Source organism: Borostomias antarcticus, assembly GCF_949987555.1.
Source record: "Borostomias antarcticus genome assembly, chromosome: 15".
Lineage (NCBI taxonomy): Eukaryota > Metazoa > Chordata > Actinopteri > Stomiiformes > Stomiidae > Borostomias > Borostomias antarcticus.
Genome location: NC_140248.1, coordinates 5,682,094 through 5,693,487, shown reverse-complemented (window position 1 = coordinate 5,693,487; position 11,394 = coordinate 5,682,094). Strand labels below are relative to the sequence as shown.

Here is an 11,394-nt window from a genome sequence, read left to right as displayed (position 1 = left end):
GACCAGACCTCCACCTCTGACCAACCCTCCACCTCTGACCAGACCTCCACCTCCACCTCTGACCAGACCTCCACCTCCACCTCTGACCAACCCTCCACCTCTGACCAGACCTCCACCTCCACCTCTGACCAGACCTCCACCTCTGACCAGACCTCCACCTCTGACCAGACCTCCACCTCTGACCAGACCTCCACCTCCACCTGACCAGACCTCCACCTCTGACCAACCCTCCACCTCCACCTCTGACCAACCCTCCACCTCTGACCAGACCTCCACCTCTGACCAGACCTCCACCTCTGACCAGACCTCCACCTCCACTTCTCTCTCTCTATCTCTTTCTCTATCTCTCTCCCTCTCTCTGTCTCTCTCCCTCTCTCTGTCTCTCTCCCTCTCTCTTTCTCCCTTTCTATCTCTCTCTCTCCCTCTCTCTCTCTTTCCCTCTCTCTGTCCCTCTCTCTGTCTTTCGTTGTCTTTCTATGTGTGTTTCTCTCTCTCCCTCTCTCTATGTCTCCCTTTCCCTCTCTCACTCTATCTCCCTTTCTCTCTCTCCCTCTTTCTCTCTCCCTCTCTCCCCCTCTCTCTCCCCCTCTCTCCCTCCCTCCATCTCTCTCTCTCTATCTATCTCTCTCTATATTTCTTTCTTTCTCTCTCTCTCTCCCCCCCTCTCTCCCTCTCTGTCTCTCTCTATATCTATCTCTCTCTCCATTTCTATCTCTCTCTCTCCCGCCTCTCTCTCTCTCTGTCCCTCTCTCTATCTCTGTCTTTCGTTGTCATTCTGTCTGGCTCTCTCTCTCTCCGTCTCTTGCTCTGTCTCTCTCTATGTCTCTCTCTCTGTCTCTCACCCTCTCTCTCTCCCTCTCGCTATCTCCCTCTCTCTATCTATCTCTCCCTCCCTCTCTTCCTCCCCCTCTCTCTCTCCCTCTCTCTCTCCCTCCCTCTCTCTCTCTATCTATCTCTCTATTTCTTTCTCTCTCACTCTCCCTCTCTCTCTCCCTATCTATCTATCTATCTATCTATCTATCTATCTATCTATCTATCTATCTATCTATCTATCTCTCTCTCTATATATATATCTCCCTCTCTCTCTCACTTCCTCTCTCTTTCTCTCTCTCTCTCTCTATCTCTCCCTCACTCTCTCTCCCTCCCTCTATCTATGTCTCCCTCTCTCTCTCTCTCTCTCTCCCTCTCTCTCAACACCCTCTCCTCCTCCCACGGTCCTCTCTTTGGATCTGGGACTGGACTCTGTTGACAGACGCACGCAAGTTCAAACAACACCTGTCCAGCCATTATCACCTGCCCTCACTGGTAAACCACAGTCCTGACATAACACCCTCCACATAGCTAACTAGACTACACATCCCACCTCCAGGACTACAAGCGCTCCATCCACTCTCCCCCTCTCCCCTCCCCTCTCCCTGTGAACAGATCCTCCCTCGGGATCAAGGAGTCCTGCTCTGAGACTCTCTTTGGACCCCCGGGTCAGACCCGTTACACAGAACCCACTAAACAACTAACAGTGAGCACAGCCCACATGTAGGCTGCTATCAGACAGGGCTCCACAATATGAACATGCTCAACACTTCAGGAACCCCTTTGAGACAGTAGAGATGTGATCATGGTTGGTACGTCCTGGGACATCACTCAAAACTAGGCTAATCAAAGCAACAGAGGTTAGCTTTCAAAACTGAACGTCCAAACAGTTCAACTGGAGGAGGAATTCTACATCTCTAAAAGACAACTGATATAAAGTAGCCTATGGTCATTCAAATCAAGTAGGCTTAATAGACCTGTAAAAATAAGATATGTTTAAATGCCAGTCATTTCCACTATCCACATTCACCTCTAGTCTGCTACTATTCAGCCAAAGATATGAAATAACATTACATTCAAGTTCTCCAACTCACTCACCTTCTGGACACAGACAAGATGTTTGGTCTACATACATGAGCTCATGATATGGGACTAGACAGACCTTTATTCAATCACATGAACTCTTACATTTAGTCAATTTATTGTCAAAAGAGTAATATTAATATCATCACTTTTGTGTGAAATCAAAGACCAAATCAATAGTCTGCAGATATAGCATTCATAGTGTATTTAAAGTCAGAGTATGAGTATGAGTCTATGTTCTTAAACAACAAAGGGCTGGTGTGCTCGACTCATAGAAAATAATAATAATAATAATAATAGATACTTAAGAGTCTATAGGTGCAGGATCTTGCCTGTGGCAAACCTTGAAATATGATGAATGGGATGTGTTCTCTATGTGTGTGGATCCCATTCATCATATGAGTCTATGTTCCCCATCAGCTCTCTCTGTCACAGTGAGATCAGGTCTGAACACAGCAGCGTCTCAAACAGCTTCACTCTGCTGCTGAGTTACTGTTTCACTATGAAACCAAACACACTGGACATGTGCTTCAGGGGTGGATGAGGACTTGGATGTCCAGAGGTCACGCAGAGAAGCCATGATTAGCTAGCTGACAGACATTTCTCTCTTTTGCTCTTATATTCAATAATCATATGTTTGAGACAGGGGACACTACAGTATATAGAATCATATTTGTGTAACATGGAATAGATAAACATTGCTGCCTAAACACAGCGGTGTCAGCCCATCAAGAAATGACAACTAGAATTGTCTGTCTGTGTGTCAACCTAACAAGAGATTATCAGGTCAACATCAATAACTACCAAGACTAATTAGTTATGCACAAACACACATACTGTACACACACACACACACACACACACATACACACACACATACAGACAAACGCACACAAGCACATCCACATGCACACAAACACATATGCCCACACACACACACACACACACACACACACACACACACATAAAGGATCGATAAAAGTAGGAGTTCACTGAGTCAGCCTGTCTATGTTGTGATGGACACAACACTTCTTTAGTAAAATGGGATAATGTAGTGTTTAGTAGCACCATGCCTTCATAACACTGCTACACAGCTGCCTGAGACTCCTGGGATCCAATCATAACTGGCTCTCATCATTTGTAACGCCCTCTAGTGGTCATTGTGGGCTGACAATAAATATTGGAAGTGAAGTCAACTATTCAACCAGATTCAAGAAAATATGACATAATATTACACAAATAGAGGGTTATTTCAAAGTCCATGGAATTTGAAAGAACATTATAGTAGCTGCAACAGCTGGACTAAAGGTTCCAAATGGTACAGTAAACATATTAAAAACATCCATTCAACACATGAAGATATACTGTACGTAAAAGCGTTTCTCTAAGTGAAATAACAAATAACAAAGACAAACGATGAATTCTAAAATGCCGTCATCTGTAATTTTACTCAAGAGGTTCTACTGACCAGCATGCGCTGCATGGATTCCCAGAAGAAGACAGATGATCAACTTCATAGTGAAGTTGGTGGAAGGAAGAACACATCTGAACTGGACAGACAAGTCTCTCTGCGTCTGGATTCTCTAGCGTCTCAACGTTAATGAGGAAAGAGATCAGAAGGTTCAGAGACTAGATTCTACTGCACACTGCTTTAAGCCAATGGGATTTTAATTCTACTCCTTTAAGCCAATGGGATTTTGAACTGCAGAGCGTCAGTGAAATCTAAGCAGCAGAGGTTGCCTATCCAAACTGACAGTAGCTCAGAGTAAGCACAGTTAAACTGACTTCGCTTGAATTTACTACAGGTGCATCTAAGAAAATGTGAATATTGTGGAAAGTTCATTATTTTCCGTAATTTAATTCAAAAAGTGAAACTTTCATATATTATAGATTTATTTCACATGAAGTGAAATATTTCAAGGCTGATTGCCTCCATGTTGCTCCACGTTGATGCAGTAATTTGTGCAAAAGGAGCCCCCACCAAGTATTGAGTGTATAAATGAACATACTGAACATACTGTACAGTCATAAAGATTAAAACAAAAAAGGCTTGAAATATTTCACTTTGTGTAATATATGAAAGTTTCATTTTTTGAATTAAAAAATATATTTTTCACAATATTCTAATTTTTTGGGATGCACCTGTAGTTAGGACCTGGTCAACTAAAAGAAAGACTGGTTCTGACTAAATTATCCCATAATAACCCAATATGACCAACTGGATGTGTCTGAACCCGTTGTGTTCCAGTGAGATCAGGTGTCTAAGCAGCGTCCCAAACAGCTTCACTCTGCTGAGCTGAGAGCTTTTACTATCATTACCATGAAAGAACAGCAGACTGTGTTTCAGGGATAAATGACTCTCATTATGAACTGGTATCTGTTGTCTTCAAATTCATCACCAATAACATTTAGTTGAGGACTCAGACCTACTGTGATCAATGAGAGAAGAATGTTGTGCCCCATTCAAGTATTCTGAGACTGTGTGTGTGTGTGTGTGTGTGTGTGTGCGTGTGTGTGTGTGTGTGTGTGTGTGTGTGTGTGTGTGTGTGTGTGTGTGCGTGACTTGAATATAGATGATCACACTATGTGTAGTTACTAGACATCATGTGACTTCCTCTTCATTGATTCAAAGCTGGTCAGATCAGACTGAGGTTGGTGAGGTTGATCCTCAGAGGACGGGAGGAGGAGATTTCCATGTGTTATAAAGTCACTGTCAGCATGAACACCTGCAGTAGAGCAGCAGTCTGCCCTGGCCTCCTCAAACACACGCTGCTCAGTCTGCTGTGTTGGAGGTGTAACAGAGGTGGTTCGGTGACCGCATCCCTGCAATGAATAATCCTCTGGGACTTGAGTTATGGCTTTAGTTCTCCTGCCAAAGCCAGAGCCTGAACTACTGTCTAGAAGCTATGAGAGTGAAGGGAGTTAGTTCTTTGGTTCAAACCTGCCTCTGTGTGGTATGAATGGAGGATCACTTTCTCTCCCTGGGGTGCTGACTCATGAGTCTAGCTGGAGTTCAACCCACAATACAAACAGCAGCAAGTCAGAGTGCTGGAGTGTTGGTCAGTGTGCTCTGGGAACAGAGGGGAGTCTGACCACTAGTGGTCGTGTGATCAACTAAGACATAGTGGGGCTCGTCCACTCTGTCCAGCCCTGGAGTGGACACACATGTCCTTCAATGACAGAACTCCTGGGTGGTGAGAAGGGATGAGCATGACAGAGGATTAAAGACATGAAGGATGATTTAGGAGATCTAATTGTTGGCTTGTTTGGGATGAAAGAGAAATAAAAAGTAGTAGTGTTGGACGTTACAGATCATTAAAAAGATCAACAATGATACGTTCAAAGCGCAGTGGGACAGTTTGGGAAGAAACATGACCAGTAGTGTCAAATGATATGAAGCTTCAACTAAACGCTGTTGATTGTTGTGTTGAAGAAACAGAACCATGCTGACTCTGGCTTTGTATGACATTGATATGACGTCAAACTAGAAAACACACCAGGAATACCACATGATGCTGCAGAGGATTGGAAAATACATGCACAAGCACTCACACACACACACACACACGCACGCACACACACACACACACACACACACACACACACACACACACACACACACACACACACACACACACACACACTCTCTCTCTCTCTCACATACACACACACACTCTCTCTCCCTCTCTCTCTCTCTCACACACACACACACACACACACACGCATGCACACAGAGTCCAGCAGGGACATCCAGATTGTTCAGTTATTAAACCTGTGAACTCAGCTCAACGTTCATGACTGGATGGTCCCTTGATCAAAATCAGCACAATAAGAAACACAACCTCAGATTCTGCCAACCAGACGAGGGTTGAGCTGGGTCACAGTGCCACCTACAGGCAGCAGTCTGTCATCCCCCCTGACGCTGTTTCTGAGAAATCACGTGGTTCAGTCACTTGGCTGGCTGGCTGTCTGTTCACCAGCACCTCTGTGGCTCCTGTCAACAAAGGACTGGTAGTGACACCTGAACCAGGAAGTAAGATCAGCAGGGTTGATATCTGTCTGTCTCTCAGGTCATGGGATGAGAAATGACTGGACTTATATCCAAAGCGCTTTACAATGAAGGCCTCTCATTCACCCATTCACACACACACATTTACACACCAATGGCAGCAGCTGCCATTCAAGGTGCTAGCCTGTTCATTGGGAGCAATTTGGGGTTCAGTGTCTTGCCCAAGGACACTTTGACATTTGGACAGGAGGAGCCGGGATTCGAACCGCCGACCCTGCGATCATTGGACGACCCGCTCTACCACTGAGCCACAGCCGCCTCCTTGGCTGGTTCACACCACCTTGTTTTACTGCATTAAGACAGGGAGGGGATTCTTCCACGTCCCCCATTCAGGAATGATGGGATGAGAAAGCAGATTCATCATCATCACTAGTAGGACCGCCCCCTGAAAGTCCACCTGTCCAATCATCAGTCAGAGACCCTTAAGACCACTGAGATATGAAGACCCACCCATAGAGAGACTACTGGACCACTGATGATTACATAGAGAGAGACTACTGTACCACTGATGATTACATAGAGAGAGACTACTGTACCAGAGATGATTACATAGAGAGAGACTACTGGACCACTGATGATTACATAGAGAGAGACTACTGGACCACTGATGATTACATAGAGAGAGACTACTGGACCACTGATGATTACATAGAGAGAGACTACTGGACCACTGATGATTACATAGAGAGAGACTACTGGACCACTGATGATTACATAGAGAGAGTCTACTGTACCACTGTAACTGATTACTGTACCACTGTAGCTACAGAAGGCAACACTGCGCTTATTACAAAATGACATTATGGGTTACCAGGGTTACCGTACAGTATCATCTGAGCATCCACCTGTACCAATGCACCATGGCCTTCCATCAGAGTATGATGATGATGATGATGATGATGATGATGAGGGGTACTGAGTCTGGTATAACGATGCCATCTACTGGCTATAACTAGGAATACATTCAACAGGTCACCTGCACTTTGCATCCCATCATATTTCTGCTATCATCACACAAGATCTAATGATGTGCAGCCCTGCTTATATCCTCACACTCAACCACCAGAAATATGAACCTGAACATCACAATGAAACAAATGTTCCTCTGTCTGAGTTCATGTCCTGGGTGTGTCTGGTGAGAGATCAGACATTAGCAGCATAGGCCTGTCCCAAACCTCTCAGCTTCTGAACAGTGTTGCCAAGTCTCACGCATTGGCCGTGAGACACGCATTTCAACTAGTTCACACTCTCACACGCCACACTTCACATTTCTCACGCAGATGAATGAATCCACAAAATAACAATAGTTTCACGGGACTTGTAGTTTGAAATTCCTTTCAGACTTTCCTTTCTTTTAGAGGCAGGCGGCTAAAACTGTAAGTGTAATGTATCCTAATCACCTCATTCATTTGAAAAATGATGGGCAGGGTTGCCAAGTCAGAAATAATAAATCTCTGTTATAACCCCCCCCCCCCCCTCGTGCTCTATAGCCTAGGTGTCGCATCATCCGACCCGAATCGGCCTATTAATCTAAAACAGCCCCAGATTTGATCAAAAACATCACATTCACAACGATCACAACTTATTTGAGCTGACAGTTACAGTACTTTAACTATTTCACTTTCACATTTAAAGTGAAAATAAATACCGTAGGCCTAACATAAACATGCCCACCAGAAAAACTTTAATTCAGTGTACTGACCAGCATACGCTCCAGAAATTCCCAGAAGAAGCGAGATGATCAACTTCATGTTTAATTTGGCCGTTGGATATATCTTAAAACAAAACCTACATCGACTAGGCTACTTGATTACTGTAGTTCGCAGATACATGTTCTCAGCTCTCAGAACCGCTGGTCTCAAATGAGCAGCCTTGTTCCTCGTGTCAACAAATAAATGTTCTCTGCGGGGCTGAGCCAATGGGAATTAAGATAAGTGTAGATCGTCAGTAGTATCTAGGGTGGACAGAGCTACACAGGTTGGATAAGGAAACTGAAAGCAACATTCAGATGATCATCCATGGAGCCATGATTCAGTTTAAAAGTTACAGGACTTGTCTACAAAGTTCATATAAGGGGAGTGAATAGTACAACATACTGTAACCTTGGCTCCCAAATTTCTAGTTTTTATTTTTTTCCCCCTTTGTTTGATATCTCGGTCTTGAAATAAACGCGTCCCGGCGCTAACCTCGACCTCAGTGCTGAACTCCACCCTGCACCCCCCCTGACTCCACCTCAGTGCTGAACTCCACCCTGCACCCCCCCTGACTCCACCTCAGTGCTGTACTCCACCCTGCATTCCCCCTGACTCCACCTCAGTGCTGAACTCCACCCTGCACCCCCCCTGACTCCACCTCAGTGCTGAACTCCACCCTGCATTCCCCCTCGGTGTCCCACAGGTGGTGGAGGAGGTGGGCAGCGTGAGTCCTGCAGGAGTCCAGCACAACCCTGACAGAGATGAGCGCTCTGGAGAACGCTGTGACCCCCCTGCTGCAGGCCCAGGCGCAGTTACAGGATGGACTCAACCGGCTCGCCACAGGAAGCAGAAGCCCGAGTCCGGCTCCCCCACCCAGAACCCCCCCCGACCCAGCTGCTCCCCAGGCTAGGACCGGAGGACGATATGGAGGCCTGCCTGGAGTTACTGGACAGGACGGCGGGCCGTGAGTACTGGGCCCGGGGAGAGTGGGCCACCATCCTGTCCCCGGTCCTCACCGGAGAAGCACAGAGGGCTCGTCATGACCTGGGTGAAGAGGAAGCGGCGGACTACCACACCCTGTAGACCGCCATCTTGGCCCAGTACGGGGTGAACCCTCAGGTCCGAGCCCAGCTACGGCACTCCTGGGATATCGACCTACACGGACTGGTACGCGGCCAGGTGACCCAGCTAGACCGCCTAACCCGCCGTTGGCTCACCACGGAGGCGGGCCCCTGCGCGGTCGATGCCCCCAGGAGGAGATGACCGACGCCCTGGAGACCTACCAGGTCACTGAGCAGATGATGGCGAGCGGGTCCCACCGGCGACTCCACGACGGACTGGAGGGAGCGGCCACCCTACCCCCCCGGGCCCCGCCTCCTCCCTCACCTGCCCCGCGCCGAGGGGGAGCCGACGGCCCAGAGTCCTGGAGGTGCTACACCTGCGCTGAGCCTGGGCACCTGGCCCCACACTGCCCCCTGCAGGACGTCCATATGAAGCCGGCGAGCGGCGGGGAGGAAAGACGTCCTCCCGCCCCCACTGTCCTCCCCACCTGCTTGACCCACCGTCCCAGAGAGGACAGGCAGAAGACGGCTTGGCTGGCCTCCGTCCTCACCTCACCGGTTTACGGGTCGGACCCGTGGGGGGGGGGGCACATCCCCGGGACAGACCCTGAATCCGCGGCCGAGCCCGGCAACGCCGTAGCCAGCCCAAACACGGAGCCACTCCCGGAGGAGGCCGACCGCTCCCCTCTGACCGTCGGTCAGACCTCCCCTTCCCCCGGGAGGGACACGGGAGGCCAGCCGGGCCGGTTCGGCGCAGCTTAGAGAGAGGAAGAGAGGCTGAACACGCTTGGGCCAGTGTGAGGGAGCACCATGGGAAGCCCCTCGGTCCGCTGAGTCCCCTGCTCCCTCCACACTTCTGCACCAACAACCGTCTGTTGTACCGCGTCATGAAGTTGAACTATAACCTCCCTGAACAGCTGGTTGTGCCTAAGTGTTGTGTCTAAGCTATTGTTCATGGCCCACATCCACCTCCTGGGGGCGCAACTGAGCCTGGATGAGACACCGGAGAGGATCCAAGCTCGGTTCTATTGGCCCAGAGTGAAACGCGTGGTCACCGACCATTGCCAACGGCGGGAGACCTGTCAGCTGACCGCTCCCCGGCCCCACTAGCGCAACCCATTGGTCCCGCTGCCGGTCATCGCCGTGCCGTTTGACCAGAATGCTGTTGTTACGCCCCCTAGAGGGCGTGATGTACTGGTGGAGGTGTGGAGTGAACACAATGGGCAAGAGGCCAATATAAGGAATAACAAACGGTGAATGTATTAACAAAAGTAATTGTAATAAATTGTAATAAATGGGAAGGTAGGTAAAACACCAATGATCTGGAATGGGGCTTCAGTAACCAAAGTGTAAACCACACAATTTAGAAAAGTAGCAAATTTATGAAATTATTTTTTTTCTATTAGTTTTCCTTAAAATAAGGGCAGAAAGGAGGCCATGTGCCCCTATTAACAATAGTGCGAGTAGGCTAGACAGAGCAGCTACAAGCCCAAATTTAAATAGTATTATACAACGGTTAGTTCTGGTTCTTGATTCTGATTGGCTGGAAGCCGTGTTAAAATACTTTGTAACACACACCTGGGACCGCATATCATTCCATTTTCAGTATGAATGCGCCTCCCATTTGATCCAATGCATTGTAGTTGTTGTTGTTGCTTGGCAACCCTTTTGTTAGGGGAACTCTTTTGCTCGGCGGAATTGAGGGAATGATGCTTCGTTTTGAATAAATGTTAATATTTTACATTGCTGTGTGTTTATTTTACACTAATAGCTGTAGTAACCGTTGTATAAAAGCAATAAACCACTCAAGGCCGTGTGTTATAGTGATTTTATAACAGCTAGGGGGGTTTTAGGCACTCCGCTTCGCGCCTTTGACGCCCCCTTGCTGTTATAAAATCACTATAACACACGGCCTCGAGTGGTTTATTGCTTAACTCTAACACAGCACACTCAAAAACAAACACTGCACATCAATTAATGATAGGAATGTAATCCTAACACAAAGGATAGATGGAATTAACAGCAAAAATGCACACGTGATAAGCACTCATAGGCACACAAATCAGTGAGGATCCACAGCAACCAACACACTTTGATAAGAGCAGTAGTTGGACTGAGACTAGCCTGCTAGTTCAGGGCCCTGGCCATTATTCTGCCCGTACAAAGTTCAAGCCAAACACTATATTTCAACAACAAAAACAAACAATGATGGCAATAAAGTGGCCTACAATAATTACAGCGCAGCCCCCCCCCTCTCTCTAACGTCTCAGTATGCGCACAAGAGCGCTGAGGGGAAGAAATAGTGGCGCCACCTGAACTGTGCGCGAGCTGGGACATATGCGCGTCTATAATAGTGATCCGCTAATGATCCACGATATAACACTACTAGAACATATACATTACTGTTGGCATTAAAACATAACTGTTAGCATTAATGAAGTCTCCGACGCAACTTCAGGCGAGGCACGGACGTCAATGCCGGGCTAATCGGCAAAGGCTAATCAGTCACACCCCGTAATGACACAACCTACCAGCTGACTGTCAGCTGTCATAGGATTGGTCCAGCACACAGAGTGCATGTATTTAAGCGGTCAAAACATGTTATTGTTCGGTCTGGCCATTACTGCTGATCGCTTGCTATCTGCGTGCGCGCCCCACCTCCTCCCCTGCTCCACCT

The 11,394-nt window shown here is 47.5% G+C and overlaps 1 protein-coding gene across 2 annotated transcripts in view; it reads right to left on the bottom strand.

Moving 5' to 3' along the window:
* The window catches only part of LOC311319058 (major histocompatibility complex class I-related gene protein-like), a 30,275-nt gene extending 22,472 nt beyond the window's left edge, over positions 1-7,803 (bottom strand). For both annotated transcript variants that reach the window (XM_084450505.1, XM_084450506.1), the window contains exon 1: positions 7,665-7,803. In XM_084450505.1, the coding sequence (XP_084306631.1) occupies positions 7,665-7,713 (49 nt within the window). In that variant the 5' untranslated portion in view covers positions 7,714-7,803. The remainder of the gene's footprint in view (positions 1-7,664) is intronic.
* Positions 7,804-11,394: the final 3,591 nt, after the last annotated feature.